This window comes from Rissa tridactyla, chromosome 3 (genome assembly GCF_028500815.1).
Source record: "Rissa tridactyla isolate bRisTri1 chromosome 3, bRisTri1.patW.cur.20221130, whole genome shotgun sequence".
NCBI lineage: Eukaryota > Metazoa > Chordata > Aves > Charadriiformes > Laridae > Rissa > Rissa tridactyla.
In genome coordinates, this window is record NC_071468.1 from 125570646 (window position 1) to 125597225 (window position 26580).

General features: G+C 55.1%; 2 protein-coding genes across 7 annotated transcripts; one reads left to right on the plus strand and one right to left on the minus strand.

Moving 5' to 3' along the window:
- Positions 1–1712: 1712 nt before the first annotated feature.
- On the plus strand, positions 1713–7177 carry PNOC (prepronociceptin). 2 transcript variants are annotated; one of them, XM_054196450.1, is made up of 3 exons: positions 1713–1986; positions 5572–6007; positions 7096–7177. In XM_054196450.1, the coding sequence occupies exons 1-3, from the start codon at positions 1867–1869 to the stop codon at positions 7143–7145; spliced, it is 606 nt and encodes a 201-aa protein (XP_054052425.1). In that variant the 5' UTR covers positions 1713–1866; the 3' UTR covers positions 7146–7177. The 2 variants fall into 2 exon arrangements, with proteins under 2 accessions (XP_054052425.1, XP_054052426.1); XM_054196451.1 differs by lacking the exon at positions 7096–7177 and having other exon boundaries at positions 5572–6302.
- A 2776-nt stretch (positions 7178–9953) lies between these two features.
- Positions 9954–26234, minus strand: ZNF395 (zinc finger protein 395). 5 transcript variants are annotated; one of them, XM_054196984.1, is made up of 10 exons: positions 26217–26234; positions 20429–20687; positions 18196–18425; positions 17696–17808; positions 16728–16963; positions 16505–16605; positions 15197–15461; positions 14124–14216; positions 13801–13904; positions 9954–13640 (listed from the first exon to the last, which is right to left on the minus strand). In XM_054196984.1, exons 2-10 carry the CDS (start codon positions 20675–20677, stop codon positions 13529–13531), a joined length of 1503 nt encoding a protein of 500 aa, XP_054052959.1. In that variant the 5' UTR covers positions 20678–20687; positions 26217–26234; the 3' UTR covers positions 9954–13528. The 5 variants fall into 5 exon arrangements, with proteins under 5 accessions (XP_054052959.1, XP_054052957.1, XP_054052960.1 ...); XM_054196982.1 differs by lacking the exon at positions 26217–26234 and adding an exon at positions 25698–26052; XM_054196985.1 differs by lacking the exon at positions 26217–26234 and adding an exon at positions 25360–25406.
- Positions 26235–26580: the final 346 nt, after the last annotated feature.

A 26580-nucleotide genomic window follows, 5' to 3' on the forward strand; every position in this document is an offset into this window, starting at 1 on the left:
AAAAAGTGGGAGAAATGGGGAAAAATGGTAGGAAATGGAAAAAATGGGAAAAAAGGGGGGAAAGGGGGAAAAATGGGAAAAACTGGGGAAAAATGGGAAAAACTGGAAAAAATGGGGAAAATGGGAAAAAAAGGCATCTTTCTTTCTCTCGTGGGTCTGTGGCTGCGACACTCAGAAAGGGGCTTTGCGCTGTCACCACCCCCCGACGCTGCCACCCCCCTCGCCCCGAACACCCAAGCGCAGAAACAAGAAAAAAATCCACCGCGCCGGGCTCCTTCCCCTCTCACGGGAGGATTTAATTTTTCGGGGGGCAGCAATGGGCAAAGGGGGGGTTGTTCCCCTCTTTCCCAGCCCTGCCCCGGCCGGTGACGCTGGCAGGGTACCGCATCCCACCCTCCCGATAGCATCTTTCAATTAACCGGGAAGAAAAGCCGAGCCGTAATCTCGGAGGTTCCTCCGCAGCCAGATGTGACCTGCTTTTGCCGGGACATCGCTGATCTCTCCTGGGGACATGGGGACAGGGCAGGGGGTGGGTGGCAGCCCCCTCCCCGGCTCCGTTGAACCCCATTTTGTGGCTGAGGGATTTTTCTGGGGGGGGGTTTGCCCTCTCCCGGGAGCTTTCTGCCAAGCCTCTGACTCACACCACCAGCCAGTTCTAACGAGACTCGACAAAGATTAAGCCTTAATTCCTGCTCCTTATCAGCTTCCCCTCGTCCCCTCCAGCAAATGACAACCGGGAGCCGTCAGGCTCTGTGTCACCACCCAGCTGGTGGGGACAAAAGGTGACCATGACACCGGCTGGAGACCCCGGCGGATGCTCTGCCTCCATTGGAAGGAGCAGGGGTGACCTCCCAGCTTGGTGGGGTGGGAAACAAATGGGAACCCTCCGTCCAGGTGCTCAACCCCCTAAAAACCAGCCTGAAATGCCGCTGGAGCAACACCCGGGGTTGCAAAGCCACCATCACCGAGGTCTTCCTCACCTCCGAGCATCCCGGTACGGGGGTTTCTGGGTGCTGCTCCGGCACAGAGGGACCTCGGTGCCACCAAGGGTAGCACCAACCTTCACGTCCCCATCCTGCTCCTCTCCATCATCTCCATCTCGCTGGCTTATAAACCTGACGCTGTGCAGCAGCGGGACCCGCTCCCAAGGACTGCGGGGACGTCGGATCCCTTTTCCCGGTGGGATGAGGGTGAGGGGGGGTGAGGAGGACCAACCCTCCCCTTTGCAGATGGCCAGGGGGATGCATCGGGATGAATCTCTGGCAAGCGGGAGGGAAGTGCCTCCCGCATGGCCTTGGTCATGTCACTTAATTGCCTGCCACCAATGTCGGCAAAGCCGGACGGGACACAAGGAGTTTGGGAATTGGCTTCCTTGCTCCGTGCCAGGCGGGCTCAATCCCTGCCGGCAGCAATGGATGAACCCTCCCAAGAGACAGGGACAGGAGTGGCAGCACCCTAGAAATGGCCAGGAGGGGAAACCGGAGCAGGACATCCTCTCCCAGCTCCGGCGATGCTCGGATAAGGAGCGTCCTGCTCAGGGGACAGCCGGGGACGTGCTGCCCTGCCACGTCCACCTGCTAAAATAAGCCCCGGCCGGGACTTGTGCCATGAGGTAGCCTGGAAAAAATTAAGCTGGGACACGGCGGATCTCTTTTGGGGATGGGGGAGGCACCCAGGCTCCTTTCCCAAAAGGATAATTTTGGCAGGGAGACTGGGAACGCGCGTGTCTGGGTGGGAGGGGGGTGAAGGAGGACCGGCTGAGAACGGGCACATTTCGGTGCAGGTGTGGGGCTCGGCGGTGCCGCTGCCGTCCCGGCTTGACGGGGTTTTTCTCTCTCCCGCGCCGCAGCCGCTGCCGGTGCCGCCATGAGGGCTGTGCTCTGGGACCTGCTGCTGCTCTGCCTCTTCGCCCGGGCGCGGGGCGACTGCCGGGGGGACTGCCTGCACTGCGACCGCCACCTCTACCGGGACAGCTTCGACGTCCTCGTAAGTCCCTCTGCCCGCTGGCTTGTCCCCTGCCATGCGTAGCATCCCCCCCCCCCCTCCAAAAAAGTAGGTGAGCACCCTCCTCCCTGCGCCGGGGTTGGGGTTTGGGGTCTGGGGGGGCTTTGGCTGCCGGGCGGTGCCAAATCTCCAGGGGAAAGTGCCACCTGCCGCCACTGTCCCTCCTCCTTGGGCAACCCCCCAGGGACACCGTGGGACGAGATGGTCCCGAGGGACGATGCAGACCCCAAATCGGCTGCTGGGAGTGATGGGGACAAGGCTGCGATGGCCCAAGGAGGGTCCCAAGACCCCCAGCATCCCCAGCTCTCCTGTCCCCATGGCTTACGGCATCGCTGTCCCCACCTACGCCAACCCCGGACCCCCCTGGACCCCTGAGGAACCACCAAAATCCCCTTCTGAGCCCCATCAGGATGGGACCGGCTTTGCAGGCGGCCAGCGAGCCGCGGTGTTTTGGGGGACCGGGCGCCCCACAGCCTCTCTCGATTTGCCTCCGACACTGGACGGAAAGAGCCAATAAATAGCATTTTTGGGTTGGTTTGGATTTTTTTTTCCAGCCCCTAATCCTTTCTTTTCCCCTCCGCTGAGCCGTGGCCGTGCCCTGGCCGGCAGCGTTTCGTTCCCTCCCGTTTCCCCTCCGCCCCCGGGGATTATCCATCACCTCCTCCCGCCCACCCGCTCCCCTATTTCTTAATGACGATAAATCGCAGCGGGTTGAGACGTCCGCCCGAAAGGAGCCGGCAGCTCGGGAAGCGCCCAGCACTGGGAAATGTCCCCCCCAAAACCAGCGACCAGTGACTTCCAGGGCTCCGTGGAGATGCTGGAGCCACCCCAGTGCCACCCCCTTGCTGGCAAAGTCTCCTGCGGTCGCACATTGCTGCCACCAAGTTTTGGGGTGCCATCTCCCTGGTTTTGCCCCAAAATGCTGTTTCGCGGTCTTGAAGGCACCAGCGCCTGTGCAGGGACGTCCCCCCGCTTCCTTCCCAGTCCTGCTTCTGGAGCTGCATTTTGCTCTGTCTTCCGTGGCCTAGCAAGACAGAGAGGACATGGGATGGTTGGTGGCTCTTGGGTCTCGTGCAAAGTTGTATCTCAAAGCAAGAGTGGTTTGAATCAGGAGCAGAGGAACCCAGGGCCTTTTGAGGCTGTTTCATCTGGAAGAAGCATCGTGGTGGGATTTGATACAACCCTCCACACCACTTCCAAAGCAACAGCCACGGAAGACCCATCGGCGACGTGGCTGACCCATCCTTCAGAGGCAGGAACGGGAGATCCCCCTGAAGTTACAGCCTTGCTGCACCACCACGGCAGCTGCCAGGCCAGGCCGGGGACCAGCTGATGGAGCTGGTCTTCAAGATGTGGATGAAACATCTACATCCTGGTCCCCAGAGACATCTAGGGATGGTGCAAACCCATGGTGGCACTGTTAATGCCAACGGAAGATCGGATGGAGCCTCCCACGGTAGTTTCAGCACTGGACATGGAGGAGCATTGGCTGGTGTTTGCTGAGGACGCCCAAAACACTGTGAGCAGAAGCCATCTCCGTGTGAATTACAACCAGAGCATGGTGGCTGAGGACACTGCAATGTTCATGGTACTGCTTTGTGGATGGGTGACAGGACCACTGGTGGTCTTCAGCCTGACGCCTGGGGTAATTCCTCTTGAAGCCTATTAGCTAGTGTTCATCACAGCTGATACCTGCATGTGATCCATCACCTTTCATCTCCAACGTGGGACACTGCTGGGACACTGTCCAGCTGTAGACCCTGCCAAAGCCTTGGAGATGGCAGGACAGGATCTTGGCTCAGCACAGGATGCCCCCGGTGTGTCTGCAAGGAACCTCGCATGTGTCCTGGCCTACAAGAACCTCATCACCACCTCACTTTGGGACAACTATTTTTCTTTTGTCTTTTTGTCCGAAAAGCCTGGCTGCCCTCGGGGATGGAAAGAGCCAATTGCCGCAGAGCCACATGCTTGAGCTGCAGCCCTGAGACACCACGCTGGGACTCGTAGCACCTCCCACTTGGCAAAGTCAATGAGCCCATGGTGAAGAGCATCTTTGCAAGGGTTTTGGTCTTGCAGATGGCCTGCAGCAATGAGCCACGCCAACCTGCTTCAACATGGGGCCCCCCAGTTGGTGTTAAGCATTTAAAAGAGCCCACCATGAAGCTAACGCTGGGATGGAGACACTTCAACACGAGGGACGACAACCCTTCTCTTCTGGGCCCTCCAGCCCTGGTTTCTTTGGGTATTTATTTAGTGTGGTTCTTCTACAATTTTCTGCTGGATGGTTTCCCCTGGGTGCTGGTTTTGGTGGTACCAGCCCACTTGGGGCTATCACCCCACGGCGGTGCCGGGTCTGTGTCCTGCCTTGGTGGACGAGGTCTCTTGGAAAGGGATGAGACACAAATGTGGTGGGATGCACCCATGAGTGCTGAGGAAACCTGATAGCACCTCTTGATGAGGCTGCTCTTGTTGGCCTTTGAAGGGATGTGGCTATCAGAGCAGGTTCCTGGGGGCTGGGAGGAGGCAGATGTCACACCTGTCTTTGAGGAAGGCATGAAGGAGGATCTGAGAAGCTATGGGCTGGTTGGCCTTACCGCAGTCCTTGGGGATGTGGTGGAGCACATCATCCTGCAAAGGATTTCCAAACGTACGAAGGACAAGAAGGTCACCAGGAGCAGCCAGCATCGATTTATGAAGGTGAAATCGTGCTTGACCAACCTGACAGCTTTCTGCAGCGAGACAACCAGCTTAGCATGACTTTCATCAGGCTTTGACATTGTATCCTGTGACATCCTCATAGACAAGCTGCTGAAGCACAGGGTAGATAAATGGACAGCGAGGTGGACTGAAACCTGGGGGACCTTGACATCTTCATTAATGACCGGGATGATGTGGCAGACGCAGCCTCAGCAATTTGCAGATGACACAGAGTTGGGAGGTGTGGATGGTAGACCACAGGGTCGTGCTGCCATCCAGAGGAACCTCGCCAGGCTGGAGAAATGTTCTGGTAGGAACCTCATGAAGTTCAACAGGGAGAAGAGCAAAGTCCTGCCCCTGGGGAGAAACACCTCCAGGCACCAGGACATGGCATGGGCACATGCCAGAGGTCCTCTCCCACCTCCACTGTCCCATGAATCAGTCATTTTTGGGGCTCTTTTCCAGCTGAAGGACCCAGCAGTTGGGAGCATGGGGTGGTGGGATGGGAGCACGAACGTCAACGGGGAAGTGTGGAGCATGTGTCCAGAGTGTCCAGCCTGTCTAGGGCTGGTTGGGAGAGGGATGCTGAGCAGCTGCCATGGCTCCCCAGCATCTCCACCACCACCTCTGGAAGCCCAGGAACGGGTTTTGGGAGGGGACACCTCACCAAATGCGGCCAGGCAAGGGCTGATGAGCTGCCGGCACCTTTCCATGGGCATCTTCCAACTCATTGCATCGCTGGATGGGCTGGAAGTGGGGGGATGCCTGAGCACCTGGAATTTGGGGTACACCACCCAGTGCTGCCCGGTGTCCCGCAGTCCCGGGGTGACCGAAACCCATCTGAGGTCCATCCCCGTGTCTCCCGCGCAGGTCTGCATCCTGGAGTGCGAAGGTGAAGCTGTGCCACGGGCCACCTGGGAGCTGTGCGCCGCTGCCGCCGGCCGACCCGCCCCGCGTCCCCGCGACCTGCAGGACGCCGGCGATCCCTGGCAGGAGGCGGTGGCGGCGGTGCCGGCGGTGCCGGTGAGCCCGCTGCAGGTGAGCGAGCTGCTGCGGCGCCGGGAAGCCGAAGACGAAGGCGTGGAACCGGCGCCGGGCGCCTTCCCGCAGCCACCCGAGGACATTTCCCGGCGACTCGGCAGTTTCCCACGGGGGACGCGCGGCTCGTGGCCAGTGCCGACGGCCAGGGGGGTGCAGAAGCGGTACGGGGGCTTCATCGGGGTCCGCAAGTCAGCGAGGAAGTGGAACAACCAGAAGAGGTTTAGCGAGTTCCTGAAGCAGTACCTGGGCATGTCGCCCCGCTCCAGTGAGTACGACATTCCCGGCGGCATCAGCGAGCACAACGAGATCTAACGGAGACCCGCGCCGCCGGGCGAGGTCCGCCATGGCCAAAAAAGTCAACCCTCTACCCCTCCACACCACATGTCCATAGGTGCAAATTAGAAAAGGGGGCGATCAAAAAAATTAATAGAAAAATTCGGAAATGGCTTGGAAAATGCCGAATTGGAGACCGGGGAGGGATGCTGGAGAGCGGCCGGCGGCGTCTCGGCATCCGGAGGCTGCCCAGGGAAAAGGCCCTTTGCCATCAGCCTTCGAGGGGTGGTGGGCAAAAAAAAAAAAGGTTTTGTCCTCGACGCCAAGTAGGTCTGAGGGACGGTTCAGTCCTACAAAAAGCAGGGGGAAAAAAACTCCCAAATTTAAAAAATTTAAAAACGTTAAAAAAAAAATAAATTTAAAATTTAAAATTAAATTTTAAAAATTTTAAAATGTCAATTAATAAAAATAAAATAAATAAATTTAAAAATCAAAATGAATTTGAAAATTAAAAAAAAAGGGGAAAATAAATGAAAATAAATGAAAATACATGAAAATAAATGATGAAACTCAAACAGAACCTTTTCCTTTTCGAAACTAAATAATTCCTCCCCAAACGCTCCAGCCCCACATTGCCAAACTGAGCGGCGGTTTAACCCACTGTGTGTGTCCCCCCCTGGCACCGGCTCCACGCCGGGACGCTTGGAGCCCCCGACCCCTCCACCCTGCAGCTGCCGAGACCACCCACCCCCAACCCTCCCCCCCCCCCACCCCCAAATTTACAATTTGGGAGAATTTCAAAATTTTTTCCCCACCCTTTTTTTTTTTTTTTCTCTCCATTCTTTTTTCCTTGTTTTTTCTTTCCCCTGGGTGGCATCTCCCAAAATTAGGGGATCCACCCCCCCAGCCCCGGGAGAGAGCCCCCCACCCTCCCTCCGCTCTCGGCTCAGCTGCTTTTTTTTTTTTTCCCTCCTTTATTTTTTTCTTTTTTCTTTTTTTTCTTATTTTCTTCTTTTTTTTTTTTTTTTTTTTCCTTTCTTTTCTCTATTTTTTTTTTTTTATTTTATTTTTTTTTTATAGCGTTCCGGCACCGCATCCCAGCACCTTCCGCCAGGCACAGGCAAAATTAGCCCTGCTCCTGCCCGCCCCAGCAGCCTCATCCTCTCTCTGACGGACCCCAAAGCGCTTCAGACTCGCACGCGTTCCGAAATCACTTTGCTCTTCACCCACTAAAGCCCGATTTTAACCAGGACCCGACGAATTTCGGCCTCCGCCGGCGACGGGAGCGAGATGCCGGGGGAGGGAAGTGGCGGCGGGGGGGTGGGGGGGGGTACCCGGGGCAAGGACCGCGGGGGAGCGGGCGGAAATGTAAACGAAATACGGAAAAAAAGAGGGATTTTTGCCAACAAAAAAAAAAAAAATTGGATTTTTTTAAAAATTTTTTTTGGGGGGGTGAAAAAGCCACCTTGGAGCCGGCGGAAAATCAGCCCCAACGCCACATTCCCAGTGCAGCGCTCGGCATCCGCCAGATGCTTCCCACGGGATTGATTTCCAGCTTTTTGGATGGGAGGTGCCGAGGGGTCACGTCTCAACGCAACTTCGTCCCACCCCGGCGCCCAGAAACCACCTGGAAATCTTAAATTTTAATTTTTTTCCCGCTTTTTAAATTTTTCCCCCTTCTTAAAAGATTTTTTTGCCTTTTAGAAATATTTTCTGCCTTTTAAAAATATGTTTTCCCTTTTCAAAATATTTTCCCCTTTTTAGTTTTTTTCCCTTTTTAAAATTTTTTTCTTTTCAAATTTTTTTCCCTTTTAAAATATTTTTCCCCTTTTCAAAATATTTTTATTCCTTTTTCAAAATACTTTTTTCCCTTTTCAAAATATTTTTTTCCCTTTTAAAACTTTTTTTTCTGTTTCCAAAATGTATTTTTTCCTTTTTTTTTTTTTTTTTTTTAAAGTGTTTTCCTCGAAGTTTTGTAAAACCTCCGGGGTTGACTTCTTTGCTCAGCAATACGAACCGCGCGCGGGTTTTCGTTGCGTGTGTGTCGTTCCCCCCCCACCCCGTCCCCCTACCCTGGCATGTGTCGCATCCCGGTCCCCACGCCGGGACGCGGTTGGATTTGGAGGATCATCGGAGCCGGTTGATTCTCCTGCCTAATTTGCTCTCCCCCCCAAAAAAACCCTCCCCGCGTATCCCGGGAAGCGACTTCGCCCGGGTCTGCCCTTCGCTGTTTGTAAAAAAAAAAAAAAAATAAAAATAATATAATACCCCCCCAGGAAAAAAAAAATATTGGGAAAAAAAAAAAAAAAAAGAAAATTCCAAGATCTTGTTCTTTCTAATTGTTTCATACAAAGATTTCTCCATTAAACTTGTACATAGCAAAAGGATTAATAAATTAGTTTACTGTTTCTACGATATTATTGCGACTGGCGACCGTCACTTGGGTCAAGGCTTGCAGAGCAGGGCCCTGCCCCCCCCCCGGCACCCCCCCGCCACCGCATCGCCCCGCTCAGCTGGAGAATAGTTTGGTTTTGGGGGGAAAAAGGGAGATTTTAGTACATTTGTGCTATTTCCAGAGCGGGGGCTTTTGGGATGATAGAAATCCATCTTTTTTGCGGGGGGGGGGGGGGGGGGTCCTGTGGTACATGTGCCAAAACCAGGATGGATTGGGAGGGGGTTATTTGGCCGGGGGGGGGGGAAGGGATTTTAGGGGAATTTCTGCCCCGCTCCATCGCGCCCAGAGCCCATTTCCCTAGGGATAACAGAGGCTCTGGCATCCACAGCCCCCTGGCATTCCCGACCCCACTGGAAATCTGGGGGTTCACCCCTCTCAGGAGCCCCCCCGGCTTTGGGGAGCGGAGCAGCATCGCCCCCCCCAAGCGTTAATTTCGGCGTTGTCACGGAAACGGTGCCGGCAGGAAGCCGGGAGGGGTAGGGTCCAGTGTCCCCTGTTGGGTCCCAGTTGGCAAACTGGGTTAACGCTGGGCTCCAGCCCCGGGAAGAAAGCTGGAATCTGCTTTTTTGGCCAGTGGTTGGCAATTAAAAAAAAAATAATTAAGTGGGGGAAGACTTTGGCTCATGGTGAGTTGCGGGGGGGGGGGGGGGGGGAGGTACCCAAGCTCCCCCGTGGGAGGGGTTGGGCTCAAGGTGCGGGGCCAGCCATGGCCCTGTAGAAATTGTAGGAATTGCATGGATTTGGGGAAACTTGTAATAGTGTTTTTTTGAGTTGTTCTGTTGTTTTTTTAAATTTTGCAATTTTTAATATCCTTCCTGATAGAGGGGAGGCATTGCCCCCCCCTCGCGTCCCCCTTCAGCCCCCTCCCCTCTCTGGTCCCTTTGCCAGCTCCTCTTTCACCTCAACATGCATCAAAAAAACCCCGAACAAACCATTATCCAGGATTTTTTTGCATCAAAATGCAACTTCTCAGCCCCACGTTGGACCCACAGCGAGGGAGGGCTCCGGACACAAGACTTTGCAGAGCCCCCCCACGGCAGGAACACGGGGGTCAAGCACATCTTAACACTGTCCCCCTGCACGTTCCAGGCTAAAAGCTTCATTAATTTTTTTTCTGGGGGGAAAAAACAGCAAAAAAAAAAGGGAAGGCAGCAGCTGCTGCGCTCCAGCAGGAGCGGCACCGCCAGCGCCGGGCAGACACTGCTATCTAGTGGTGCCAGAAACGGTTGTGCCAAGGGGCTCCCCGAGCACCGCACGAAGCGTCCCCACCTCCGGGCCGGGGGACAGCGGGGGGGTCCCCAGGGGACAGCGAGGCATCCCCGCAACACGGGCTACAAGGACAAGGCAGAGCCAGGCAGCTACCAGGCAACTTTTCTTTTTATTTCTTATAAAATATATTTCATATTGCTGCTGTAAAAATTACATTTCACATTTTTATTTTATTTTTACCTTTTTTTTTTTTTAAACCTTTTTTGTTTGCTTGTTTGGTTTTTTTTGTTTTTTTAAACAATAAAAATAATACTTGGAAGACAGCTGAGAAAAGCTCCAAGACAACAGAAAATTCACTTGATGCGGCATCGTCCCCGCTCGGCCGGGTGACAAGCCTCCCCAAGCCTTTCCCCATCTCCCGCCGGTGACAACGGGGCAGTTGTGACAGTGTGGGGTCTCGCTGGAGAGGGGCAGGGGGAGCAGCCTCCAATTAATTAGTGCCCAATTAAGAGGTTCCTATGTACATACATATACATGCTCCGGGAGCCAGGGGGATGGCCGAGGGAAAACTCTCCGGGCTGGATTTACAGGTGGGGGTTACCCGCGGTTGGGGCCGAAGACGAGTTTCCTTAAGACCAGCGAGACTCGAGTGTCAGGAGGAAAAGTCCAATGGGCGGGAGGTGGCTGGAAGCAAGTTGAAAAATAATAGAAAAGGGGAAAAAAAAAAAATAGGGGAAATATATATATTTTCAGTGCCAGCCAACCCAATAGACACAGTGGAAGCCTGCTGTCATTTCTGCAAAAATACAAGAAAATTTTTCTTTTTTAAAATTGTAAAAATTTCAAAATACTTCCAAACCAGAAGGGGGGGGGGGGGGGGGGCAAATAAACCAAAAAAACCCACCAAAACCAACCAAAAAAAAAACCCAACCCACCCTGCACCATTTTCTCCATTGAAAATAAAAAACCAACAGAAAAGAGCCACGAAGACAAGGACAACTTTGTCCAGTTTTTGTACCGCAAAAGCCCTCGGAGCAGCAGCCGTACGCACGTCCCACCCCTCCCACCCCCATAAAACACTGATAAGAGTTTCTCCGGGCAGTAAGTGCTATGTGCTGCGGGAGGAGGCGGCACTGCGAGGGCTGAGGGGGCTGCAGGGGCTGCATCCCCACTATTTGCTTGGAGGGGTCCCACCGGCTCCCCCATCTCACCCGAGGATGTTGCACGCTGTGCACACCTGCTTGTTCCAAAATCATTAACACCTCCTCCTTCCCTTCCATATATTTTTTTTTTTTTTAAAAAGAAATCATCTTTAACAGAAAAGCAGGAAGTAATTTTTGCTTTATTTTTCGGGCACCCAAGCTCCCACCAGTGAAAACCCTGATCTGCACTGGGAAGGACCGGGGGTGCCACATGCTGCACCCCGGTTTTGGGGGATGAACCCCAATGCCGACCCCGAATGGCTTGTTTTGACATTTCCTGAGTGATTTTGCTGGGAGCCGAGTGGTGTCCGGCCAGCACCGGCGTGGATCCGGCTCTGCCCAATGGCCTTTGGGGCAGAAAGGGCATAAAAAGAGAGCAGTAAAAGTCTCCAGTCCTGCCTGGGTCTCTCTGAGTCGTGGGGGCAAAGGCACAAGGTCTGAGGAAAGCACAAACTTTTTTTTTTTTTTTTTTTCCTTCCGTGCTCTGGGTGCTGCTTCAAGCCCTGTTTTTAAAAAATACTTGAAAAATGAAAATGCAAGCGAGGCATTGTGTGGGACTTCCCAAAGTGTCGCTCGCTTCCAGAGAGCCACCAGCATCTCTGGCATCGCCGAAAACCACCAGCACCCTGGCATCACAGGGCCCTTCCCCAAAATGATAAACACACTGAGCTACGCGAGGTGACGCAGGTCGGAGAACACCGGCGGTCAGACAGCAGCACATGCGTGGGGGCTTTTTTTATATTTAAAAAAAAAAAACCAAACAAACAAAGATTAACTATTTTTGAGTAGTGCAACAACCCCACCACGCAATTAATTGTTACCAAGACTGAGGATGCAGAGCACCGACCTGCAACGCGCTTTGGAAAGTCGTTCTCACAATAAAACGCTTAACCTGGGATCCTGCAAAGAGTCCCCGACACTGGTGGGAGAGGAAAAGGCTTTTCCCGACATTTTAATCTGAAACCTACGCTCCAGGAGGGATGGGAGCCTGAGCAAGCAGGTCTCAAGGAGCAAAACCTCTTCTCTTTCCAGGGATTTGAGCCGGACCCACCCAGGGATGGAACCCCACGGGGTCACAGTTTTGCTCCTGCTTTCCAGCGGCCAAATTTTGCATCCACCAGTTGGATACCGGAGAGAAGATCAGGTTGCGGGACAATATAATGTTTATACGTACAAAGTTACAACCAACCAACCAAAAAAAAAAAAAACCCAAACACGTCGACAAGCACCAGGAACACGTACTTATGTTCAACCCGCTTCACCTGCCTACCTGATCCCTTCAACAACTAGACTTCGAGAGCAGGGAGAAATATCCGATCCTCCCAGCCACTTGATTTGTTTTTTAAGGAAAATTAAGCCTTGGTGCAGGGTCCTTAAAAACACCCTGGGCTCCAGCCACATGCAGGGATTGCTCTTGGCTCGACAGCTGTGGGTTATGGCCTATGATTATCAAAAAAGCAGCAAAAAAACCAACCAAACAAAAAATCCAAATGACTGCCTGCTCCAGCAAGGGGAGAGGGCCAATGGGGCAACCCGGCTCCCCAGCCGCATGCATCCCACCCTGACACTGCCGGCAATGCTGGTGTAGGTGGGACAGCCGCGACAGGGACAGGAAAGCAGCAGCAGTTCTGGGTTGGGTAAATAACATATATTTTAAAGGACGAAGTCAGAAAACTGACTCCCAGCAGCCTCGATGGGATTCGGAAGCAAATACTGAAGTTGTTTTGCTGAATTGGGGCCATATGGTGATGCTAAGGGAAAGCCCTTCCCAGTCCTCCCAGCTTCCTTTACTGGTGGAATCATTAAATAAAAATAAAAATAAAAACCAAATTGCTCAGTCTAGTTTTTGAAGACACAGCAAGGGCCACAACGTAGATTTTTTCACAGAGCTAAGCAGACTTACGAAGCCTAAAATGAGAAGGAACACCAGGTTCTGCCTTAAAAGTTCTCATAGTTTTCCTGATTAAAACGTTTTGGGTGGTTTTTTTCCCTGCAAATACCTCCAAAAAACGACGCGCTGGAACCGACCAGAGGCACATACAGGCTCAAGCTACCGGTGTGATGCGACACAAGCAAAGACCACATCCACGCAGGGAGAGAAACCTATGACTCCTGCCCCAAGAACCGCTCCTGCCTTGCCTACAGCAACCCAACAGCATTTCTTTTTTAAAGCTATAATTGTCGCCTATCCCCTCCCTTAAAGGATACAAGGGATTTGCACTTTCTAGGTAGTCAAAGGACAGAGGAAGCTGCCTCAGCGCCTCACCCCAGCCACGCTGTGACAGGTCGGGAGGTTTTAGGACTGATCTGGGAAATGCAGAAGCTCTTTGGTCCCCAGATCGCCTACAATCTCCCCTGAACCCCAAGAAACCGGCTTCCTTCCCTCCCAGCCCCAGCTTTTACCATACAAAGGGAGATATTCTTCAGGTTTCTTTAAAAAAAAAAAAATTGGAAAAAGTTTTTCTTTTAAAAAAAAGAGCAAACCCAGCAGATGTACAATATACAGAAGGAGGAATTTACACGCAGCTCTGGAGGTGTCTTCTGGGGTCACAGGAGGTACCTCCAAGGTCCCTGGTTGCAGCAGTGAGGGACTCCGGTGCTCCCTGGGCAGGAGCAGGGGAGGGACGCGGCACCGCAGGTGCTGCGCTCAGTCCAGGAAGCGCTGGCAGGCTTTTTTCCACCGGCAGGCCGTGCACCACTGGTCCCGGTGCTCAATGCCGTACACCTTACGGCACTTTTTGGCTTCACCACGGACTTTCCTGCAAAAGGGGAAGAAGAAATAACATTTTTCCACTCATTGCAGAGCTTTGGTCACGTATCTAAGTGTAAAGTCCCATAACCACAGTCAAACACCGTTCTCTGCATCCCTTTTTCTGATGGGCTCCACTTCTGCTCCCCTCCGGCCAGCAGGACCCTTACCTGGTGCCGATGGACACCCTGGGTGGTGAGGCGACGATCAGGTGGGACTTGAGCATTGGCGTCGGTGGCTGGGGTTCGCTGAAGCTGAGCGACCGACTCCGCACCTGCAGGGAATCAGGTGTCAAAGGACATGTGGGACAACACAGTTCCCCTCCTGTGTGGGGCCCGGATGCTGTGATGGAGCACCAGGAGACAAGGGTGTCCCCAGCCCACAAATCCAGACATTTAAAGTGGGGAGTGAGAGAGCGGAGACAAGGTCCCCTTATCTCCCAGCCCAATCCCGCACTCCAAACAGATGAAGGGGAAACGCACACAGAACTCACCGGTGACAGGGACGGGAGAGTTGAGGTGGCAGTGGCCCAGCTGATGCTGGTGAAGATGTGGGGGGACACCGGAATTTGGATCGAGGGCAACGCCTGTGGGGGAAAACAGGGGTCAGCATTAGCCCCGGAGGCCCTCCGTTCCTACACACCACCCCACAGGCATTCACCTCCCTGTGAAGACCAGCCTGGAGCACCTGCAAACTGGGAGCACTGGGGGCGGGATGGAAATATCTGTGCAACCTCTCCTCCAGTGCCGGACCCTGCTAACATGGGGCATGGCACATGTGCTGTCTCACCCTTCGCCAGGGCACAGCAGCTTCCCCACTCCCACAGCTGCTTTCGGTTGCAATACCAAACCACATACACCATTCCAGGTCTATATATATATATACACACACACATACATATATATACACACACACACACATATATACACATATATATACATATTTTTTTTTGCACCTATTTACATAGGCTTTCTGCTTTTAGATGTTGCATCCGTTCCCTGGGATGGGAATGGATATATGTGCAGCTTATGGATCTATATATCCTGTCCCTGCAGGAGCTTGCAGCTCTAGAACAGCGCTCAGCTCCCCAGCAGCCCCTGGGACAAGGGCCACTGGCCCAGGGTGCTCACAGGGCCACCACTCCAGGTCCCCAAGTTTTCTGTGCCTCAAAAGCCTGTGCCCAGGAGAGCGTGCAGCAGAGACGTGCAGGATCCAGCATGGCTGCATTCCAGCCCCGCATTATCTGCCGGCAGAAGGGCGTGTTGCATACCAGCACCAGGTAATTGCAGGGGAGCGGAGGCCGGCAGCTCCCCCCTGGCCCGGGAACAGCCACGGCAGAAGCCCACAAGCCCCTTAACCACGGGTTAATGAAGTCGGTTGCTCAGGGGCTGAAGGGCAGCCAGGCAGCGCACGGTGCTACACCAGCGCCAAAGTCTCTCTATGCTGTGCGGCTGGCAATGAAACGCCCCTGCTGCAGCAAGGACTTGCAGAGCAAATCGGACAACGACCTGCCCTTCGGCAAGATTTTGGGAGGTGACCCGTCCCCAGGAGATGCTGCCAGCTCACCTGGTAGGCGTGATCAGCCTGGATGTGCCAGAAGGAGCTGGGGGCAGACTGGCTAAGGGTGCTGCTGGCCAGGGCAGGCTCCAGTGCTGGCTGTTCCACCAGCAGTGCCTCTGGCTTTGCCAGGGCTTGCTGGATGATGATGGGAGCGGAGGCGGATGTGGGGCTGGCAGCAGCAGCCACCTCCGGCACCGGCTCCTCCTTCACCTGCACTTCGGTGTAGTAGAAATCCTCCTCCCGCTTCCGCTGGTCAGAGTCTGCGCTGTCCCTGCCAGGGAGAAAAGGGGGATAGCAGTGAAGAGGCAGGCCTGTTTACACCATGGGCAAGATGAGCTCCTCAGCAGAGCAGCTCTGCTCCCAGGCTCCAAAGCATCACGTCGGCTACGATCAGCAACAGCCAACTGCCTCTGTAGCAGCGCTTTGCGCTTCCAAGGAAGATCAATACCTTTTCCAGGGCCTTTAAAAGCACTGGCACATTCACCAGGCACCAATGAAAATCCCCTGCTCACTTCTAATCGACTTCATTTAGCACAGCTGCAATCGAAGGCCTGTGGGTCACCCAGCAGGAAACAGCCCTTTGAAGTCTTTTATTATTTTCCAAGAGCATTTATCCGGCACTGGATGGCAGTCCAGCGCTGCCCACTGCACCACGGTGCTTGCGTTCGTGCCTTTCCCAGAGCATTCATGTTTGCAAGGGAGGAGAAAAATACATACCGCAAAACACAGACAAAAGCAAGAGAAAACTGAGGCTGGGGTGAGAAATGCAATGGGGCCACAGGAGGAGAGCACAGCAAAGCTGATCCCCACACCCACACCCTCACCACTTTGTATTCTGGGAAGAATTCACATGAGATCAGAACTCCAAAGCAAAGCAAACTGCCAAAGGGGCGGCTGCCGGCGGACTGGCACGCAGATCCCCGTGCCAGTCCCGACGGCTGGGCTGGAGCTGGCTGCCACAGGCACAACTTTCAGGCTGCCAGCTCTTGCAAAACCCAGACGGGCTTTTCTGCCTCTGCCCAGGAGCCCAGGGCTCACTGTAACCTGAACTCCCCCAGTGCAAAACGCACACCCGAGCTGGGCAGAACTGTAGCCCAAATGGGGCTCCCATGCCTCCCAGAAAGCCCTGGGCTCCCTGAAGACATGGACACATACAGCAGTGACTTCAGTGACACAGACTGCTTGGCCAAGAACTGCCGAGCTCAGTGTACAGATACTGGGGATACCCGCTGCAGGAATTATGAATTACACAGTGGCAGGGCATGTGGCTTCGGTGGTCAGGCAGGGATGGAGGAGGTGAAATCTTTGCCTTACCCAAGGTGCTGGGTCTTGACGTGCCGCTTGATGCCGACGATGGAGCGCAGGACCTTGCCGCAGCTTGGCCACAGGCACTTGTACATCACCTTCACCGAGTTCTGGCAGAGAGACAGACCTTGTCACTTCCAGCCTAGCAGCAGCATCCCCCTCCACAGGACACTGGCTCAGCTTGAGCCACCCCGCCAGAACTGGGACCCCCCCTCCACCAGTGCAGCAGTACCTTTCTCTTGCGCGGAGCGGGTTCATCGAGGAGAAATGGGTCAGAATCGGTCTCAAAGCCGTCGTCCACCTGGGGGGAGCTCAGAGCCTCACTGGAGTACTTGGGGCTGCCTGCAGGGTGGGGGGGTGAAGGGGTGGAGATGTCGCTGCCCCCGCTCCAATGCCCACTGGTGGTGCTGCTGCCGCTGTCCGAGACGTCACCACTCTCCTTCCAGGGATCGCATACTGCCCGTGAGGCTGCAGGGAGGGGACACACGCTGCCACCCTCACCTCAGGACCAACCAAACCCCCCCAGGGGAGAGATCAGCCCCGAGGCTGGATAACCCACGACAACAGTTTGCCTCTATTTATTTATTTATTTAAAAAAAAAAAAAAAAACCAACTTTGCAAGGTGAAGATTCTGCACCTTTGCTCAGTGACAGCTCCCAATTATTGGTCATTTATCCCTTTTTCCCCCTCCCCATCCTCCTTGGCATCAGTGCAATCCCGAGGGCACAGCCGGCACACGGCAAGCAGCCAGTACCGGGGCACGCACATTTCCCACGGCTCTAGGCGGCTATTTTTATCCCTCTGGCTGCATTTGACTCCTCGGGAATGAAATTGCCTCTAAAAAAAGGAGCAACCAGGCGGTGCTCCCCAGACTGGGACTCCTGCACGGGGCTCCCCGGCCCCCAGGGACGGTTGCAGAGAGTAGGGTTACCCCCACCGTGCTGCAAGGGGTGTCCTGACTTGTTCAGCCCCAACCGGCACCCACGGGCTCCACCATGACCCTGATGCTGCTCCCTGGCCACCTCCAGCCCAGCATAGTCCCTTGTCCTGGCAGCTATTTGGCACACAGCAAAGCACCTCTGCCACAAGCAAGAGCCCTGGCACTGAGATCCAAAGGGCACAGCACATTCCTCCGCATCTCCTTTTGTTTCAGATGTTTTTTTTAACAAACATATACGTATATTTTAAACGCACACTCACAGGGGATGCCGCTCTCGCTGGTGGGAGGGCTCTGCACGACAGGGCTGCAGGAGAGGCTCGTCAGCACCATGGCTGCCACCATCTCATCCATCTCCACAGCGGCGTCGGGTTTCCTGCATCATGAGGGAAGAGATGTGACAAGTGTGGAGGAAAAAGCAGAGAAACAACCCAGGTACAACCAGGGAAGTCATTGGGCACCCAAAGGGCAGCACAGACTGTAGCAGCTGCACAGGTTCCCCCCCCCACTGCCTCCCTCCATGAAGTCTGAGTCATTTTTAAGTCATTGGGAAGGATGTTTTCTCTCCATTTGGAGCAAAAAAATTAAAAATCCCCTTAATCCTAAACTTAACCATCCTCTGGATAATCCTGTGCTGGGAAGGCGGATATATGCCCAGCATCACCGCCCTCTCCATTGATGTAAAACCAAGCACGAGTGCTGCTGGAGCCGCCAAGAGCCCCTCTGCCCTACAAATGAGATGCCACGATCTAACAGCACAAACCTCTTGGGTACATCGATATTGCTGGATACGGATCTCTGCAACATCTCAGCAGGGCCGGGACCGCCAGCTGCAGGCAGGGCAGGGGGCTGGAGCGTGGCCGGCCGCACGTCCTGCACCCTCCAGCATGCCTGCAAGCCCTGCTCCGGCAGCAGCACCTTCGCTTTGTCATTCAGCAGGTTGGGCTGCTCCACAAGGCCGGCACACTCCTGCCCACTGTAGGTGACAAGGACCTGAAAAACAGCACGAGGGGTGGTTTGTCAGTGCCACTCACCACCCCGCTGCTCCCACAGGATGTCCTGTTGCAGCACAAGCAAGCCTTCGCCCACTGCAGGATTCCCTCGCCTCCTCCCCCAGGGGTGGGGGCCACGGAGGGCTTTAGGACGAAGGCAGAGCCTGTCCTGAAGGGTTTGGACTTCAGACTGCTATCACAGTAAACCAAAAGTGTGGCCAAGGTTCATCCCAACCCCACCACTAAGCGATCTGCTTTTCCTGGGCACAAGCTCCCTGATGACAGCAATCCCAAACTGAGGGATTCTCTGAGCAGGTATCGGCCCCCTCCCTGAGTGTCATGACTTCGAGTGGACTTTTCTCCAATAAATTTGTCTGCTTTGGCTTTGTTCTCACGCCATCCTACTGCAAGGGCTCCCATGATTATTACATACCCTGGCAAAGTACATAGATAAAAGGATTAAAAGCCAAAGGGGGACGGGGCAACAGAGGTTTCCTGGGTGAAGCGATCCTGAATTCACACCTTGTCTCCTCGAGTCCCAGCCCCTTCAGGCAGGAGAAGGAGATGTGCAAACCTCACCTTCTCCTTCAGAGTCCCAAACTCCTTCTGATGGTCAGTTTTCCATCACTACCACCCATGAGCCTATTTCTGTTAATGGAAATGTATCTGTGTCAAAAGACACTACATGTGTCTCCGGCTATTTATAGGAACAGGAACATCTCTTTATGGAAGTGCCACGGGTGTCACACCAAGAAGCCGATATGGGATGGACATGCACAGCCATACCCTGACCGGGGAGAAGCCTGCGAGACCATCTCAGGTAGGGCCTTGGGCAGAAACACTGGGGCTGGAAAAGCCACCCACAGCAGAACAAGAGTTAAGGGGATCACTGCACGGATGAGGACACGGAAGACCCTGACCCTGCTTTCTGAAAACAAGGAGCAAGGCTTCCCCATGAACCACATGGGCTGTGCCCCACACCGCGCCCGGCATGAGGAGCCAACTTCTCCTTCGGCTTTGCACAGCTACCGGCACAGATCCTGGCTGTCACTGGGACGTGAAGGCACTCCATCACTATTTTTATGCTGTTCCCAGCAGCAAAGCAAGCAAGCAGAATCCTTCACAGCGGAACAGTAGGAGAAAAACAACTCTCACTGTCCTGTTGTTAATAAACATGGAGCAGGAGAAACCAGAAAACTGAACGGGGGCCTTACTTACACTCAATTTCACAAGCTCTGCCCAGAAAAACTTTTACAGTTCTGCAGGTAGCAGCCAAGAAACAGGCTCTACATCAGCAGCTCACAGCTCCCCTCAGACAGTGCTGCTTGGGCAGGCATTAATGGGAACCGTTCCGGTGGGATCGAGAACAAGCACTGTTCCCGGCCCCAAGCAGCATCCTGGCCAAGGCATGGCCCTCCTAAGCATCAGGAGCCCGGGGCACAAGAAATGGTGGGGTCCAGCAGGACTAGATGTCCTTTCTGGACGAGCCATCGTGCCTCATTCTTCCCCAAGAGCTTCTTCACCACGCTTGTCCGCACCATCAAGCCTCAACCCCGCAGCAAAAAAGTGCTGCAGACTGAGCGCTGAGACCTGTGCCATGAGGCTCATCGCCACCCGTGGCTAAGCCGGGGGGCTTGCCACTTGCCACTGGCCTTCAGATGTTAATGCGGTTTATGGGGAGACCGGATAAGTTTGTGGAAGAGAAGTCCACTGAAGTCACTAAGTTTATAGAAAACATCTCCCTTAGCCTTACCCTCTTCTCTGGAGACCCACTTTTGGCTAGGACTGGAGACATCTCCTGGAGAAGATGGATCTCCGCTTGAGCTGGTATGGTCCAAACCCATCAGGCACAGCCAAGGCCAAGTGCACTAATGCCAACACCCATTAATGACTCTCAGTAATTACAGATCCCCACTGCCCCTTACATTAGGAGAGCCCCAGGAGTTCTCTCCCCCACTGGAGCGCATTCCACCAGCCAAGAACACAGAGAGCCTCCTTACGTACTTGCTGCCCAGCGCAGAGCTGCTGGTGGCTGGGGCTGGGGAACCTGGGTGCCTGGCAGCTCTCTTCCACCAATGGCGCGCAGGATCCATCCTCTTGCAGTGCCGCGTGGGCAGATGCCCGGTTGAGGTCAGTCTGCAAGCTGGGGATCTGGGTGGTCACCAGCACCCCCTCAGCCAAGGTGCTGGGGGCAGAGACCCGGGTGCCAAGCAGAGAACGCTTCCCCAGGCGCCTGGACAGCACACTTGCCATCTCGGACACGCTGCAGAAGAGAAAGACATGGGGATGTTACCTTCAGTGCGGGACTGCGATGTTCAACCAGTGTCTTACCACCACCACCCCAAGAGTCGAGAAAGCAGCTCTCCACTGCTCCAGCACCCACGTGCTTGCTCAGGGGCTCAGCCCCTAAGTGCTGAGACATCTCAGGGACATCAGGACAGTGTCGTGCCTGAGCTCCCCCTGCCCTGAAGCTCTTTACCGTCATTTCTAAACTCCTCTGGAACAAAAAAGGGATGAGCCAGCCCAAAGGAAACCCCGCAGTTGCAATGGGGACAGCCCCTGGAGCCCGTGTTCCCCCACTTCAAGCTGCCGCCGGTGCACACTCATGAGGCGGCTGCTGCTATTCCTACCCGTCACGCTGAAACCCGCCATCGGTGCTCTTCAACCTTGACCTCTAGACTTGGGTCTGTGCCCACTGCAGTCCTGCAACTCCCCTGCCTGCACCCCAGCAGGGGAGGAAAGCTCTCCAGCAGCGAAACCCAGTGCTCCTTCTCAGCCTGCACCCCGATGCTCCCCTTTTTGGGAGAGGTTTCTTCAAGCTTGCAGCTCATGCCCAACACTCCCAGGCTTAGTCTCGCAACAAAACAGGAGCATCCTCCTGCTCTGCTTTGTTAGAAAAGGAAGAATTTGGTGCATTTTTATCCTAAACTGTTTCTCTGTAACTATCTTTAACCAATTTTTGCCCCCAAAATAGCTTGCTTTCCCTCTGACATAGGTTTTCCTTGTGTTTGTGTGGTTCTGCTAGCAAGCCTACCCAGAGAGCAGCTTGCCTGGCTCGTTTGCTTGGGTTTGCAGATTTTACTGCTGTTTTAAAACAAACAAGTGTTTACAGGTTTCCTTAAATGCAAAGGACACCTAGTCACAGGGACAGTCGATGCACCCAGCCCCAATAAATCCAACAGCTCCATCAGCATTCACTGTCCTCCTCCATCCCATCCTCCTCCCAAAGTCTCCTCCGCTGCAACACCCTCTCCAAGGAGCACGGGAAGCAAGGATGCACACCGTGGCGAGGCCGAAAGGTGACGGTGCCTGGGATTTTGGAGGAGGGAGAGGAAGCAAGAGGCTCGGTGCAGCCACGTGTTTTGGGGTGCACCGGAAAAGCCACGTTGTTTTGAACCGCCAACAAACCTGTCACCTTTGCCACCCTGCCTGGGCATGTCAGCAAGCATCACCCAGCTGGATGGGGGCTACGGGTGTTCGTGTGCTGGGTGTCTGTGTTAGAGCATAACCTGGTCCAAGTACAAGGAGCTGCTGTTTGTGCAAGAGGAAGGATTAACCCCAAGCCACCGGGTACTTGCGACCAGACCCTCCCCTCCTCACACAGGCTTGCTGCAAGAGATGCTTTGTTCCCCATCATGAAGCAGCCACATTTTGATGGCAGGTCAAATGAATTTCTTTATGACATCTGATTTATGCAGTGCTGTTTCGCACACTATCTCAGACGAGAAAAGTTTCCTGAGGAAAGGAAGGGGAGCTCACTGTTCCTCTCACCCTCCGACCACCCTGGGAAGAGTTTCTCCAAATCACGTCCTGCTTCAAAGGACATCCAAGATTTACAAGCAGTTTTATGAATAACGGAATGCACTCAGCTTGCTTTGTCCTCCACTGAAATTCAGCCATCCCCAAGTAGAAAATTAACAGCGATTTAGGAGCCATAAAGAATAGAGCAGGAAGAGCTGGATAGGGTGCAAAATGGATAGAGGTGTGCCGGGGAAAGCACCTCACGCCAGGGCTGCCTGTCCCACAGCGCATGGGAACTTCGCCACGGTTGCCGCCTTCCCTCTGGAGCAGGATCAAAGAGGCTGCAGCGGCTGGCCGAGCAGAGCCGCTCCTCCGGCTTCCGTCTCATCTCACTCTGCCCGAGGAACACTCTGGACTTTACAGCGTACAGGCATCACCGGGGGATACTGCAGAGCCCACTCTGTCTGATAATGTCTTTTTTTCATGGTGCAACATGTTTTCTGATGAACATAAGTGACTTCGCCAAACAGCTCTGTTCCCAAATCTCCTCTATGGGTCTTTCTGATCCGAAAGAAGACCAAAAGGGGTGGGGGGACAGACACAGTGGTTTGCCTCAAATCCCAGAACGAAGCTGTGGCAAAGCCCCTCCACCTCACCGCAGGAATTAACCACCAGACCACACTTCCTCCCGTGTCACCTTAAAACCTTGCTCTCTGATATCCCAGGCACTGGGGTTTGGGAACTGCCCTGCCAAGGGCTCAGAGAGGCGATGCAGCGACATCGGTGCCGCCACCGCATAGAAAACGGCACTGAATCTCCGCTGGCTCCTCGAGGGTCTGCGCACGCCAGTTTCAAGACAGCGCTTGGCTGGCAGCCAGGTGTGGGGAGGGCAGCGCTGAAGGTGGGAGGCTGCTTCTCATTTCCTTTGGGGTTTCGTTTCGCCTTCCCTTTCCTTCCCCCTCCAGTCTGGGGAGGGGAGCGGGAAGGAGGAGAGAGGCACGCTCACAACCGGGGAAAGGAAAACCCTCCCAAAAGCCGGTTTTCAGCGCCACATCTGCTTCCAGCAGACCTTCAAATGCCGGATCCCATTTCAGCGCTCAGCCCATAGCTGAGGGTGACATGCCAACGCCAAAAAATCCTTCCCCCGCCGTGCCCCAAAACACAAAGCAAGAAGAGGAGCAAGAGCTGGGAGGGCGTCAGCAGTGCAGGCGGAGCCGGGAGGCCACGCTGCTGCCGCGAGCCCTCCCAGCTGTTAGCAATCACGCGCCGCAGGGGTCAGAGCCGGCACAGATCCCAAATTATTTCTTGCTTCAATGCCGGGCGTGTATTTTGGACAGCGTTTTTCCAGCTCTCGCCGGGGAAAAACGTCAGCCCTTGTGCCTACTGGCGTTGCCACTGCTGCCGGTGGAGCAAAGCCCGGGTGGAGGTTTGGGAAAACAAGTGCCTCGTTTGGCAAGTGAGGAATGCTTCATTTAGCAAGTGGGGAAGGTCGGGGGGCCACGGCAAAGCAGGGCACATGCCCCAGTGCTCACCCTGGCTGCTGTTTGTCTGGGGTTTGTCAGGAGAAAGGCAGCTCCAGCGCCCATGGTGCTGCACAAACCAGGACCACCAGCACAAATCCTCTCCCCAGAGAATGTGCGATTATAGCACAGCCCATTTCCCCCCCCCCTTTTTTTTCTTTTAAAAAGGAATAAATGCTGGTAGGTTCCCTCAAATCCAGCCTAACTCCTGCCACAGACCACCATGCCACAGATCAGCAACCCAGACTGCAAAGTCGACCCTATAAGAGACCCTAAGCATGCCAATAACTGATAACAAACCCCAGTTTTTCATCTTGTCTCCTAGCCGACAGTTTCCAAAACACCTCTTCTCAGCCCAAAACATCCTGAAGCCCTTTACAAACTGCACTCCGGCTCCGCACCCCTTGGTGCCTGTGACTGGAAAACAAGATATCCCCATGGAGCGGTTTGCAAAGTTTGGGCCTTTACTAAAAAAAAAAAAAAAAACAAAAAAAAACCACCAGAACAAAAAACCCAAGGATCTACTGACCCCGAGATGGAGCCAAACCCACCCGCAACCTAACCCTCACAGACTATAATACAAAACAGGCGCCTTCCTGAAGAGTTTCCTCCTAATCTCACCTCGGTGCCCACCACTCAGTTTCTGCCCGCAGATGCGTCACCACGGGGCTGCACCATATCCCCACCAGCAGTGCCAGGAAGGGCTCCCCAACCCTTACCCCACCATTTTGCCCATGCTGGCGTTTGCCACTGACGGGTGATTCTGGAGGAGAACACTTTTGGAGAACACCCGCCTGCCTAAAAACACGTTTTCCGGCACAAGCAGGAATGCTGGCGCAGGCAGAGCGACTTCCCCGGGCATCAGCGGGCCACTGCATGCCGGCGGCGAGGGCAGCCAGGAAGGAAAGGGCGGGAGTTTGCTGCTTTCTGGGAGCGGTGCCGGCAGAGCGTGACTTGAAGCCATCGTAGGGGCATCAGGACGAGCGTGCCGCAGGAGACAGGGCATGCATGGGTACATGAGTGTATATGTGTGCGTGCATGCATTACGGGGCCTGCGGCGGTGCGGGACACGTGGGGAAGATGGCAGGGCCGGCGGCAGGGGAGGAGGAGGCGTGTGCCCGGGCCCGTCGCGGAGGACGGCACCGGGCAGGGCACGTGTGTGCGGGGCGGGGGACATGCACGGGGAGGGGGGACACACACACAAGCACCGGGCAAGCCGGGGGGCGGGGCATATGCCGGGAGGGAGAGGAGGGGGGACATGCACCGGGCACAGGCCCCGTTGGGCGGGACGTACACGGGAAGGAGGGGGGAGAGACTTGGAACGGGGGTGTGTGCATGCACCGGGCAGGCCGGGGGCGTGGCACCGGGCAGGGGGCATGCACCGGGGGGGGTGCGTGCACCGGGCAGGGGGGGCTGTGCATGCAAAGGGCGGAGGAGGGGTGCGGGGGGGGGGGACGGGGACAGACACCGAGTAGGGGTATGCATGTACCGGGCAGGCCCGGGGGGGGGGGGACACGACATGGACCGGGGGAGCCTGCAGCGGGCAGGAGTCGGGGGAGGGGGTGCGCTCACCAGAGAACGACAGAGACTGGGGGGGAACCGGAGGAAAGGAGGGGGACGGAGTGGGGGGGGTCGCACGGCGGGGGAGCAGGCCCGGCGCGGCTCGGCGCTTACCTCCGGCACGGCTCCCGCCTTCCCCCGCCCTCCTCCTCCCCCGCCGCAGCTTGTTTTGAAATCCCCGTCCCCGCCGCGGCCGGCTCACGTACGCGGCGGCCCCGCGCTGAAGCCCCGCCGGGCGGGGCGGGGAGGAGCCGGGGCTGGGGGAGGCGCGGCCCGGCCGGGCGGGAATCACCGCTCCCGCGCGCGCGTTTTTTTTTTTTTTTTTAATCATTATTATTATTATTTTTTTTGCTTTCCCCCGCTCCGCTTTTTTTTCCCCCAAGCAGGGAGAGAGGAAGGAAGGAAAGGAGGCCGTGCGGGGGGACACCCGGCGCCGCCACCCCGCTACTCACAGCGTCCGTGGAACCCCGCTCCGCGCCTCGCCGCCGGCCGGGTTAAAGCTCCCGGGGCCGGGCTGGTGTAAACAACCTCCCCACATGCTCGGCCCCTTCCTGCGCATTGGCTCCGCGGCTCCCTTTAAATGCACGCCCCCGCCGACCAGCCCCGGCCCCGCCGCTGCCGCTCCCGACGCCCCGGCCCGGGGGATGCCGGCGCTCCCCGCCCGCCCACCGCGGGGGGAAGGCAGGCAGGAGGGTGGGCGCATCCGCTCCGGCGCTCCCCTCCGAGCCTCTCGGTTTGCCTTTAACCCTACCGCTAATTTCTCGGCTTAAAAAAAAAATAAATTAAAAGTGTATTTTTATCACTGTACACGACACAGCCAGGATTTTACCACCCAAGGTAAATTGTTGGGACAGGAAGGGGCTATCATCCATTCAGTGTATAAAAAACCTGCCTTGTCTGTATAAGGGCTCTAGTTAATTTCTCAACAACGTATATATACATATTTTTTTTGTCCAGTAAAAATAAGATACCTTCTCCAAAGCACCCAAACAGGAGCCAAAATCTTCCATTTCCAGCAATTCTCCTAAATTGCCTCCTCGGACTTGGGATTTCTAAGTCACCTCCATACCTGATAAAATGAAAAGCGAGTTACTACCTATGCAGACGAGGGCAGGTGCCTATGAAACCCCTCGCTCCGTGACCTCACGCACCTCACGGTCAGGAGGCAGCTTTGCTCCCTGCAGACGTGCTGCTGCTACACGCCAGCGAAGCCATTGCAAAGCATCCAGGACGGGGGCCGGGAGGGCACTGCACACCCCACCAGCCTTGGCAGAGGCCTCCCAGGGTCTCCACTGATCTGGGGCTGGGGGAGAGGAGCGGGGCTGGCCACGAGCA

Coding starts and splice junctions, on each gene's coding strand:
- PNOC (XM_054196450.1), top strand. CDS start 1,867: ATGAGGGCTGTGCTCTGGGACCTGCTGCTGCTCTGCCTCTTCGCCCGG. Junction 1,987..5,571: donor GGGACAGCTTCGACGTCCTC/GTAAGTCCCTCT, acceptor TCTCCCGCGCAG/GTCTGCATCCTGGAGTGCGA. Junction 6,008..7,095: donor GGGCATGTCGCCCCGCTCCA/GTGAGTACGACA, acceptor TTTTTTTTATAG/CGTTCCGGCACCGCATCCCA.
- ZNF395 (XM_054196982.1), bottom strand. CDS start 25,948: ATGCGCCCACCCTCCTGCCTGCCTTCCCCCCGCGGTGGGCGGGCGGGG. Junction 16,964..17,695: donor CAGCGAGAGCGGCATCCCCT/GTGAGTGTGCGT, acceptor CCCTCCCTGCAG/CCTCACGGGCAGTATGCGAT. Junction 14,217..15,196: donor AGGCTGATCACGCCTACCAG/GTGAGCTGGCAG, acceptor TTTCCCCCACAG/GCGTTGCCCTCGATCCAAAT.